General features: G+C 39.1%; 1 protein-coding gene across 1 annotated transcript in view; it reads left to right on the top strand.

Moving 5' to 3' along the window:
• Window positions 1-12,858, top strand: part of LOC140234698 (neurobeachin-like) — a 421,843-nt gene that overhangs the window by 201,829 nt on the left and 207,156 nt on the right. Inside the window, 7 exon segments of the mRNA XM_072314734.1 lie at window positions 2,964-3,071; window positions 3,677-3,847; window positions 4,328-4,568; window positions 5,730-5,884; window positions 7,436-7,862; window positions 10,316-10,714; window positions 11,347-11,582. Of these exon segments, the coding sequence (XP_072170835.1) occupies window positions 2,964-3,071; window positions 3,677-3,847; window positions 4,328-4,568; window positions 5,730-5,884; window positions 7,436-7,862; window positions 10,316-10,714; window positions 11,347-11,582 (1,737 nt within the window).

Here is a 12,858-nt window from a genome sequence, read left to right as displayed (position 1 = left end):
GCATTACATATCCCTATATTCAGTGAAACATTCCTCAAGAGGACAGTCATTTAGAAAGGTAGATCTTCAAACTGATATCAGACTGTTTGCTGATGACACATAAAAACAACATATAAATGCAGATTTTAAATGACTGCTCATCAATTTTAGAATTCATGAATCTCATGAATAGAAGGCTATAAGAGAGTCAGAGTTTTCCGTTCCCAGATGTTTGTATGTTGTATCAAGGCCATGGGCAAGATGTGTGGCACGTAGAGCTAGCGGTCCCTGGTGGGTGAGTGGAAAGACTGTGGTGGAGATGTGTGCTCAACTCTGCGACCAGTTCCAATTTGCATCTCTTTACGTTTGCATGATGAAGAACAGTGGAATTCTCATTAGAAACAGCATGGAATGTGCATGTTTGTTATGTTTTGTCTTGCTGTTGCCTTTTAGCAAATATGGCTGCTTTAAGACTTGACCTGAATCTTTTTGCTTGTTTGTATGATATTGATAAATGCTGGGGGCTGTTGACAGAAGTAATTCACAAGACTTTGCGTTGGTATTATGCCCCCACTCTATGGGGTGCCAGGAGCATCATGCATTTGGAGTTTGTTGGTCCATGCAGTCGTCCGAGATCTGATTCCCGCAAATTAACAGAATCTCTTTAGTTAATTTTCTTGATCTGTGGCCAAGGTATGCCTTGTACATGTAGGTAAGGTGCTGATTCACTGATAAGATTTGGCCTAAAGTCAAAGTTCACTGAACTTTGACTAAAAATTTCACTCTTCTGCTCTTACTTTATCTAGGAATGTTCAGTAGTAATATGATTTGGTAGGAAGGATAGAAATGAATAGAGAAAAAGGTCAAGGTCAAAGGTCTCTCTACATTTTTCTGTGGTTGCTTTTATACACAGAAGAGAAAAAGAAGTCCAGTAGAATAAATGCTATTCGGTGTAATGTTCAGGAGTAGGTTGCAAAATGTTTCCCTTGTGCAGAGAGGATGAAATGTCTATCCTCAAGGTCAGTGATTAAGATCAGTAAACTTTGTCAAAGCGTGTAGAAAGGTTCATATTTATGGCAGCACATAGTAACTGTGTAAGAAAGCAGAGGTACCCTTCCCAATTGTGTGCTGTAGTTACATTGCTCTTGCTATGAAGTAGTATGGAATAATGCCTTAGGAATTCAGCTCCGTTTTGTGTACCATTGACAGCTGGAAACAAACAAAACAAAACAAAGCAAAACTGATAATGGTAATAATAAACATGCAGTTTGATGATAAATTTACTCTTGACAAAGTGTTGTCAAACCCTAACAGCTAGTGTAGACATTCGATCTTACAATGTATGTAAATACTAATGACTTTATTACCAATGATACAGTAACTGTAGCAGGAAATAGCATAGCTATGTGCCCACCTCATCATCAAGCACTGTATTACAAGGAATCCAACTACAGAATCAGTCTTAGTTTTTGATAAGTCAGGTTTCATTCACATCAGGCAATCAAGAAGATTCTCTCCATCTTTCTTCATACAAACAAGAGAAGATTTTATTCATGATGATATAAGTCATCATATTTTCATGTTTATACATGACTTCTTACTTGATATCTTTCATTTCCACTGCAAAGAAGCATTATTCTTTTGTAATAGTCTACATATTATTCAATTCAACAACTGAATATTTCCAAAATGTGTTCATGTCTTTCTCTTTTTCTTTTATCAATTTCTATCTTTACTTGTATCAGCCTGCCACTTTCTCATCCGAACACTTCCATCTTCATTTTCTTTTCTCTACCACCATCCTCTCTCTTATTTCTCAACTCTATTACCAGCATATTTTTGCCCTCCACATTTTCTGCAGGAAGAGCATATTCTGTTTGCTCCACTTTTCACACTGAAAACTTTTACGAGATGCACCCACATGGGAATGAAACACTCTCAAACTCAAATTGTTTAGATTCTTGTGACATTATAGCTTTATAAGATATAAGGCAGTAGCAAAGTAGTTCACAAACTTCTGCTGCTGTCATATCATTTAGTGTAAGTTCGTACAAAAATAGGAACTAAGAATAACACTTCACTGTAGTCAGTAATAAGGTATTTTCTTTTTAGGCTTTCAGAGTAATTTCATTCAAGCCTTCCCTTTCACACCTTTATCTTGCCAGCAAGGCCATTATCTCTATCTAATCTTATCACTCTGTTATTTCTTATGTTAATTTTTCACGCATTATCTTTCATACTCTTTGTTTGTCCAACTGGAGAAACATTAAGATACAACTCAAGCCATTTCTGAATTTTGAAAGATGCTATAAAGGGAAAAAAGGAGAAAAACATTGTCATGCAATCTGTACCTTTCAGTCATGCTTGGTGAGGACAAACCTATTTCTAGCTTTCATGACTTGTTAGATTGTTATAAGTTTCATAGATATTACACTGGTAATGACAAGTCAAATGTCAACTGATCAACTTTCATCTTTGCATGCTTGGAAATGAGCCCTTCCCCTTTTCAGTGCTAGAGCTTGTATAGGATTGAACTTGAAATATACATCATACTGTCATTGGCATGACCATTAGATTATTACAAGGTAGGTCATTTGATGAATAGAAAATCCTATGCCATCTCATTTAAAGAAGAGTTCCTAAGTGGAGACTGAACAAAAATGTGAGTGTCAATCTAAGATGTATTCTATATAAGTGAATGTGCTCACAAGAGCAAAATAGCCTATATCAAAATGTATATTATTTCACTTTCATTATCTTACCATTGCATGATCCTGCTAGCTGCTGATGTAGAAAAGACAAACTTTATTTGTGTACTGAATATTTATGTGACTTGAATGTCAGGGCAGCTATGACCACACATCTTCACTTTAAACAGTCAGACTGTGGACATTGTGGGTTTGTTTAAGAAGGGATGACCTGAATGAGGATCATTCCGCACATGATGATTTCTATTGTCTGCTTGTTGTCATGGCAATGCACAGAATATTGTGGAGAACCTAGCCAGCCCAATGTCCCCTGTCCGTGACCTCGAGCGACTCCTGCAGGACATGGATATTCACCGGCTGAGGGCAGTTGTCTACCGAGATGTGGTAAGTGATCATAATCCTTTTGGATTAGTTCATTCTTCAGAGTAGCAAAACTTTACTGGCCTTTCAGCCCTTTAGTGTGCAAAGCCCCTTTAGTTATCAAACAGTTTGATTTAGTAAACATGTGTGTAGTTATGCATCTAGATATATAAACTCATGACAGATGAAGACAAGGGATGTCGCAGGATGCCAGCTGCGTAGTTGAAGCTTTTAACATTTGTCTTCTTCAGCTTTATTGTTTGCTTGGCAGAAGTGTACATGTATGTTGTCTGGGTTGTGTTGTGGCTGTCTGTCATATGTATGGAGGCAAATGAATTTAGATTCTTCTTGAAAACATATATATGTCTTCATGTCATGCATAGAGAATATAAAGGTCTCCCTGATTATTAAATTATTTTTGCTTACTGAGATGCATGTAACACACAAGTATCTTCCCGATTGGCTCATTTGAATCTCACTGATTTTGATGTGTAAGTGTTAGCAGCTACAGAATGTATGTATATGTGATGAAATTTTGTCTTTCTCTCAGTGTATTATCCAATAATGTTTTAACATGATGAGAGATATAAGTAATGACTTTCATCTACCTCTGCTTCCATGCCACCAAGGAGGAGAGCAAGCAGGCCCAGTTCCTGGCCCTGGCTATCGTCTACTTCATCTCAGTCCTCATGGTGGCTCGATACCGAGACATCCTGGATTCAGACAACTCGCCCGCCCTCTCCAGACAGAATTCTATCCAGCGCTCACAGGTGTCGTCTGCCCAGGACATTGAGCAAGAGGTCAGACAGCCATTTCCAGTTATCGTCTTTTTCTTTCCAACAGCTTGCTTGGACACTCTCAATTTAGTTGCCAAGTGTGTAGGCAATATAGAATCTCTATTTGAAGGTGCTTTTTGACATCAGAGAGACATGCATAAGAGTTTATGACCAACTTATCCTAGTATAGCAGTGAGCAATGGGAATCATGGAATATTATTGTAGTGTTCTTTTTCACTTCATTGTATTCTGTTAGTGTTTTAGGCAACTTTTAGTTGCATTAAAGATAAAAGGATCTTTTTTTTGTTGAATTGAATGTTTTTGTAATGAAAGTGAATTGAATGTCATGTATTGTTTGACAGTAAAAATAGTAAAAAGCCAAGTCTTGATGTCAGTAAAGATGTCACCTCTAACAGCCAAACTGGAGCAAGTTTCCACTGATGCAAGAAAAGGTTAGTCATGAGGACATCAATCTGATAGTGCCATTCTTCTTGCTGTCCACAGATGGACAACAGGGCCACACCCACATTACCCGTCAGACCGTCTGCAGTGGAAGGAGCCAGGGATGCCCCACAGCAGGTGGCTCCCACTGCATCCCAGGCCCCAGGGGTAGGAGGAGGAGGAGACGGTGTTCATCGGAAACCTGTGGAGGCCAGAAAGGAGCCAGTAGGGGCAGCATCTGGTGATCCTGGAGTCAAGCAGGAGAGAGCCAAGCTGGAGTCAGCTTCCACTGAAGCAGGAAAAGGTCAGCAGAGACTCCAACCCAAAGGACCTTCTGATCTGGAGATTCTCCCGCCTGAAACCCCTAGCAAACGGGAGATTCCAAGTTGATGTGTGCGAAGCGCGAAATTCCCAGGGTTTTAGATGCTCTCTGGTGCTATCTAAGGCTTATTTTTTTCAACATACGATAGAAATAAGTGAGAAATCCTTTCCAACGGGAGACAAAGAGCCAGGGCGGGAGAAATTAAATCTCAAGCGGGAGAACGGGAGATTTTGCAAAAGTGGATTTTCGGCGGGAGATCTCCCGTCGAAAATGGGAGAGTTGGAGTCTCTGGGTCAGTCACAGAGACACACCATCTGACACTCAAAATCCCTGGTCACATGACTCTCAGTCTTACAGAAAAAATGTTTTTTTTACTAAAGAAAGTCAATGGAAAGTTGTCATTCTTTTGAATTTTTCAAATAAATTCTTAAAATTCTCATACCCTCGCAGTAATGCTGTCTGCAAAAGTGTTGTTACTGCATGTGCAGAACCAGAAGAAAGTTTTGCGATTTAAAAAATTTTAAACAGAAGTTTGATGTCACTTCTACATGTATATATAGTGATGAATAGGTGAAATCACTGTTTTCCAAATCATTTGTAATATGAAACCCTTACATAGTATCTTTGACAGATGATGCGAATCACAGATGACATTGTGTTTAGGTACATGTTTAGCTCATTTTCATTTTAACATAGGTAAAGGACAAAGTTCACATCAACTCCTATGAAGTGAAGTGTACGAAAATGAACTCTCAAATAAGACATTTATGCAAGCATTTAAAGATATTAGACTGTTCAGTGAAAAAGAGACTAACTAGGCCCTGTTGCTAGAAACTTTGCATTTAAATGCAAGTGTATTGCTGAAAGGACTGAAGTAAACAGTTTGCATCCTTTGATGCAGCCATTGATTCTTTTTTTTTTTTTTTTTTATATGTGAGCACTTATAAATAGCTTTGGTTGATTATCAAGAAAGGCAGCCATGCTACTTTACTTCTTAAGCATTAAACAAAGCCAATGTTGGATGTAGCACAATCAGGCAGATATCGATATCGATATCAAAGTTCAACAAATCCTGTAGCAATAGGACCCTGTACTCAGAGTCGAGTTGTGTATCATACAAGTGTCTGTATTGTGCCCTGCTAGGAACAGAGTTACCCGGAGACAACAAGGATGCCAGGAGGGTCCCGGCAGAGAAAGAGGGCGCTATGGAGCAAGAAGACAACAAGATGTCGGAGGTCAGTCCGTCCGACCCACCCTCCCAAGATGGCAGCACAGCTGGCGAGGAGAAGACAGACAAGGTGAGTTTAGTGGATGCAGAAGGAATGAGGATGAAGTCACATTCTGAGAAGCCAAAATGATGTTTTTTTGATGAAAGGAATTGCAGTCCCTACATACCTAACTCCTTTATTCCTCTAATGCAAAGTCGCCGTGATATTTGGATCTTGATGCAGGAGATATCTAAATACACTGTAGGTGATTATTAGAGAAAGGGGGTAAAAGGCAAAACTCAGAGCTTGTAGAAAACATTGCTCTGAATTTCATTCGTTTATCTAGATAATTGAGTGTATTCCTGTCAGTCATTTGTGAAGATTTATATTCCATTATTATGCCTCCGCCACGAAGTGGTGCCGGAGGCATTATGTTTTCGGGTTGTCCGTCCGTCCGCATTCGTTTACGCGATAACTTGAGTAATATTGACTGGAATTTTACCAAACTTGGTCCAAGTATAAAGTATGATGGGGCAATTACTTGATTAGATTTTGGGTGAAATCGGCCAAAGGTCAAAGGTCAAAGGTCAAGGTCAAATCATGAAATTGTATTTGTTTGCGCGATAACTCAAGACTGGATGAAGCAGCTTTCACCAAACTTGGTCCAAGGATGACGTATGATGGGGCAATTAGTTGAGTAGATTTAAGTGACATTGGCAAGAGGTCAAAGGTCAAAAGGTCAAGGTCAAATGCTAAAAATGTTGCTATTTTCCCCATATCTATGCAATGCCGGAAGGTATTTTCTTGAAACTTAGTGTAGACATGTACTACTGTGTAAAGATTCTCCAGAGAGAGTTTCATGTCATAAGGCCAAAGGACAAAAGGTCAAAGGTTAGGCGAAAATGTTACAATTTCACTTTTCTCACAAATGGTTCAATGTATTTTCATGGAACTTGGTACATACGCATGTACTGACTGGCAGGGATTATCTAGGGAACTTAGGGGTCATGGGTCAATAGTCAAGGGGTCAAAGGTCAAGGTCAACTCCTCAAAATTTTACTATTTCCCCCATATACTAGTATATTATGCAATGCTTGCATTATTAGTTTTAAAACTTAATATATACATGTATTACCTAATGGAGATTCTCTGGGAAATTTCCAGCCAGAAGGTCAAAGGTTAAGGGTCAAAGGCCAGGTTTAAATGCAAAAAAAAAAAAAAATGTATTTTGTACTGTACTTACACTCTTTCTTCATACCTTGAGAATTACTCAATGCATAAACTTATAAAAGGGATGGTCAGAAGTCAAGTAAAAATCCTCAATTCCCCAAATATGTGTACCTGCACTCTTAGACAATTATAGCAAACCCAGTTCAAGGAAAATGAACATTCAAGATATTTCTGACAAACCTGTCATTTCAGTATTTTGCCATTTATGTGAAACTGTCATCACACATTGTGAAGACATTGTACTATACACCTATTGGGAGAATCAGGCATTATGGCGGAGGCATCAGTCGCCATAGCGACATTTCTAGTTGGAATTTACCTCCTGTGTTCCCCTATAAAAGAGGGAATCAAAATGTAGAGAGGTGTATGTGGAAGCAAAATTTCTTTTAGGATTTGTGTCATTTTCTACAGGAGAAAGAGGTACATGATGAGGAGAGTGATGAGAAGAGAGACTCTGAAGACATCAAGAGTTGCCTTGATGACAAGAAGACAGTATCCCCGGATGACATCATCCCGATGGCTGGTAGCGATGGCGAGGTGTCGGGCAAGGATGTAGAAGAGATGCAAGAGGTCTCCCTGGAGAATGGATCCCTAGCTGAGGAGGAGGAGGATGAGGAGGAGGAGGAGACCAAAGCCCCAACCCCACCCACCAAGGACACGGACACTGCCTCCCCAACCGTGGGGATGAATAACAAGGCGGAGGGTAAGGCCAGCCCTAGTGACATGGAGGCAGGAGTCTCAGTGGACAGCGAGGCAGCCAGTGCAGTCCCAGCCAAGGGACCTCAAGCTATCTCCTCTATCTCTTCCATGGCATCAGAGAAAGTTGGTGAGTCGGATGGTGAGTGCATGCAAGCCAGGTTTGTGGACCCCCCACCCTTGCTTGACTTTCCTTTTCCTTTCATTTTTAAGATAGCCACTAGTTTGAACTTTATTGTCAGAAAATGAAGAGTGGTATTTCAAGGAGTGACATAAACTATAAAAAAAAAAACATACCCATACCATTTATATGACATTGTAATTGTTATTAATTGTTTTAATTGTAATTGCCACTGTTATAGTTCTGCATATAAACACAAAAAACCCCAGCAAACAAACAAACAAACAAAGCTTTTGTCATATAGAAAAGTTAAGCTCTGCATGAAACAGACAAAAATAAGTTAATTTGTCCGCCATGTAACTATTCAGATTATTACTTGGGCTGGTTCTTCAATTATGTTATTAAACGAAACAAAATTACACTTGCAAAGAATGGAAACTAACTTTTTTTTTTAAAATCCAGAGTGTCAACTCATTTATATTTGTGACATTGCAATTGTTTTGATACCACTGTTATAGTTCTGCATATACATTGTAAACACAATTACACCACTTTTTGTATTGTTTTACATTTATTGGAAATAGTTACCATATGTAGCTCTTATGCATTAGACAAATACTGTATTTTGATTTGCAGAGACATGATTTGCAAACCCAAACACCAAGTAAATGATTCCCCATTCAATTATGTTAGAATTTATTTGAACCTCCTTTGTCATTCTGTCATTGATTGTTTCCTGATATACCAAACCACTTTTAAACTGAACTGTTGCTTGTAGTATTACCAATACTTTTTCCTTCTGAGTTGTTATTAGCCTTACATGTTTATATATCTCCCCCTCCCCTCACCAATGGATCAGTTTGTGCAATACTGACATTTTTGGAGTTTGATTGTATTCCTTAATTGACACAACTTGCATTATATTCAAATGTATTTTTTCTTTGATTTGCACCTGTCGAAGCGTAAAAGAGCTTTGTATGACCCAGTGTTTACACACTAGTGTATCACTTTTTATGTTGTCACTAATTCATCACATCTGAATCCTTACTACATAAAATGCTTTTCTCTCTTGTATTCCAAGAGTAATGTTGATTGCCTGTGTTTTTAGTGCAAGCGAAGAAATTAAATTTATAGCATGCTTCATACCACCTTTTGTCACTTTGAGGAGCAAGACTTGATTGCTTTGGAGTTTATGGGAAAAAAACAAACAAATCTGATTATGTTGTTTTACTTGTCGATCACATTCCTGACAACATTGTACAGTGTGTATTGCCAAACTCTCGAATGTCTTTTCTTGATATTTACTTGACATGAAAAGTTGTATTGTAAATTCTCCATAGCAAACTTTACTTGAGTTCTAGCATCAGAGACCCAGTTGCCCACTGTAGATAGTGATGGTAAATGGCAGCTTTTTAACAGACCTTCACAGTATTCACTTTGTTGGAGTAGGGTGGAACCTTTCATGTATTAACCCTATTTTAACTGGGCTATTTGAGACCAAGTTTTTGCTGGGGGTCAATTTGACCCCCCCCCCCCCCCCCCCCCTTCAGATCTTGGCTGCCAATAGGGTGATCGCCGCTAAATTTTGCCTGAAGATAGAGCCAGATGTCAACTACAAGATTACATGGTTGTACAATAGAAAAAAATTGGCTTTCTATTTTTAGTAAATTAATCATGCAAATTTACGCATGAAATCATATTCTCACCTATAACTCCATCAAAATGACTGAAGGATTGCTAAACTTTTGTGTCAGAGTTCCTTAAGACACATCACACAATTTTCTTGTAAAGAAATAGCAAAATCAAAATCAGTTTCTTTTGTTTTTTATTGTTTTGTTAATTTCTTATGTATTTTACTGTTTTTTCGACCTTTTGTTTTCTATTGTTTTTTTGCCAAAATTTGTTGCAGGCACTTTTTCAAGCTTATCTACATTAGAATTGATTAATTTCAATGGTTGAAAGTTGAAATAATGTAATTTATATCAATTTAACAAAAAAAACACAATTTGCATTGGATTTGCACACGATATCACGAATTTGAGCCGTTTTTGGTTTGACGTGCATATGCAAAATGTTTCGTAACTTCAGAACTGAGTCGGGACATCGCAAATTTGGTCTCAAAATATGCGGGAGACTTCATTGAAAAAAGTCATGAAACGACGCAGCAAAATTTTTTGCGCGTCGCGGAATCGTGGCGCGAAATGTCAAGGGGGGTCAATTTGACCCCCCCGCCCAGTTGGAATAGGGTTAATACTCCATCTCTCGTTTAAATCTCATTAGAAAATATTGATTATAAAAATTCATTGGAAAAAAAAAAATCACTAGTGAATGATAAATTATGAATACTTTACTTGCCAACTGAGTCCATGAAAGACATTTTGTATTTAACCAAAAATGTGCAATGAAGTTTTATGTGTGTTGTAAGATGTTAGGATGGCAGTATGGCAGTAACAATCCTTGTTTGACACACCCAGAGAAGAGAGCTCTTCACACGTGGCCCTGGACAGGAACCAAGAATGGCGAGCAGCTACCAGATCACCCTGCCCCCAGCATGGCACCTGTCCCCGATGCCCCCACCGCTTCTGCCTCCAGTGATGGCCCCACGCCCACCCCCTTGCCCCAGGAGATCCAGGAGAAGGCCGGTCTCTACCGACCGCCACCCTTGGACCTCTCCAGCATGCGGGATGGGGCCGTGGGTCCATCCCTGGCAGAGCGTCGTTTGGCGGGCGGGGCTTCAGAGGGTACTGTGGAGGAGCGTCTGACTAAGGCCCTGGAGACAGCTGCGCCCCTCTTGAGGGAGATATTCCTCGACTTTGCCCCCTTCCTCTCTAAGACACTGCTTGGCAGTCATGGCCAGGAGCTTCTGATTGAAGGTGTGTTCCTCACAGGGTGCAGGACATCCTGCAGATGCCATAGGTTGACAAGGTTGATTCATGTGTATTTCATATGCAGCTGCAGGAAAATCCATGTCACATAGCAAAGAAATTTTTATTTGTTCTTTATGGTATCTGCCAAATTTTTAAAGAGAGATTGCTGGTAGTATTGTAGTCAATGCTTAAAAAGGCTGATTTGTGTTATGTTGAGAGCAGAAGATGATTTCCAGTCACTTGAAGACAGAAGGAATTACTGGCAGTGATGGAAAGTTGTAATATTTTCAAGGCATGAAAAGTGAAAGTTCATGAATGTTAATTCAGCTTCAATTGTTTATGGAAGCAATTTACAACTGTACATCCCACTTCAATTCAACTTAAACCAGACCACCAATGAACAGCATGATGGTGTTAAGGTCCTGTCTTTGTGTGAAATTTGTATGATGCACAATAGTACATGTACACATAATCAAATGTGTATCAGTGTTTTAAATGTCCAAAGATGCAAAGTGCTGGTAGTAATGTGGATTAATGATGAGAGAAAAACAAATAAGGTGTGGAGGTTTATTTTCATATGGAGAATACCTTGATTTTTTTTTACATGTTTGTTAAATGATGGTTCTCTCTCTTATTAGGTCTGATAACGATGAAATCATCTAACTCGGTGATTGAGCTGGTGATGATGCTGTGTTCCCAAGAGTGGCAGAACTCCATCCAGAAGCATGCCGGCCTGGCCTTCATCGAGCTGGTCAATGAGGGCAGGCTCTACTCGGGGCTGACCCGTGAACACCTCCTGCGTGTGGCCAATGAGGCGGAGTTCATCCTCAGTAGGCACAGGGCGGAGGACGTTCAGAAACATGCCGAGTTTGAGGTGAGGCATTGTCTGCTACAGCCATCGATGTTAGTCCCCGCTCAGGATTATGACGTGGCAAGCTGTTTAGTGGCATTCAAATAGCTTTTTTTTTTTTTTTTGGGGGGGGGGGGGTTTGTTTTTTGAAAAACCTTGCTGCCGTATAAATAAGACTATGTAATTTCTATTCACTTGTTTTCAAGATGTGCATACTAATGATCAAGGCACAGTAATGTTTGAAAGTACCTGGCATGAGTAAGAAACTTTTTGGCAATTCATTTTTCTGTTTAGTTTTATAGCATCCGTTCCTACTAGTCATCTGTTTAACCTAGTATAAAATGACTCTGAATATGCAAACGACCCCACAGAATGTAAGTATAAAGACTTTCACAGGTCAACTGCAGATGAGGGTATATATTGTCAGGTTAAAAAAAAAAATGACCATGAATTAAGTTTGATACAATCTTATCAGCTTACTTGACCCATGTTATCAAGTAAGCTATTGTAATCACTGTTTGCCTGCTGCCTGCTGTCTGTCGTATTATCTCGAAACTCTTTTTCATATTTGTCTTCTTTAATATGCGTGGTCTGATTTTAACTCATTTTGGGAGGAATAATTCTGACAAGTAGAAAATGTGAAGTTGTTCATAAGGTTCAAATGAGCCTAATGAGGTCCAAGGGGTTGATCCAAAAGGGTCTTTTATCTTTGTCTTGCCTGCTGTGTGTTTGATGTTTTGACTCCAGAATTTAAAGTGCACTTCAACGCCATGTTCAAGGTGGCCCAAACATAGTGTTATCCATCAAACAGCATGGTAGAGGTTTCATTGAATTGGACCTCCCTCAAATATGGAAGTTTAAGGCTCTTTACATTCATATTCAAATCACTGATATTACAAGCAGTCACAAAGCCGAAATTTAGGAGGTGATGATATTATGTTCTCACCAGACTCCCACTGACATACACACAAATCTTCACTAGATTTCCTCTTGTGACATAAATTTAAAGGGAACGTAAACCCAAAGAGCAATGTGGATTGAGTGAAAGCAGCAACATTGGTACAACATATCAGTGAAAGTTTGAGGAAACTCGGACAATCGATGCAAAAGTTATGCATTTTTAAAGTTTTGGTGTTGGAACCGCTGGATGAGGAGACTACTAGAGGTTATGAGGCATGAGTGGACAACAATATAAAGAAAATATAAAGAAAATTCCACAAGAATTCATTTTTCATGAAAATTACAAATTCCATCAACTTGATACTGACATATGTTAAGGGAAGCAATTATCCCCATTGCT

Source organism: Diadema setosum, chromosome 11 (assembly GCF_964275005.1).
Source record: "Diadema setosum chromosome 11, eeDiaSeto1, whole genome shotgun sequence".
Lineage (NCBI taxonomy): Eukaryota > Metazoa > Echinodermata > Echinoidea > Diadematoida > Diadematidae > Diadema > Diadema setosum.
This window is presented reverse-complemented; position numbering and strand designations above follow the sequence as displayed.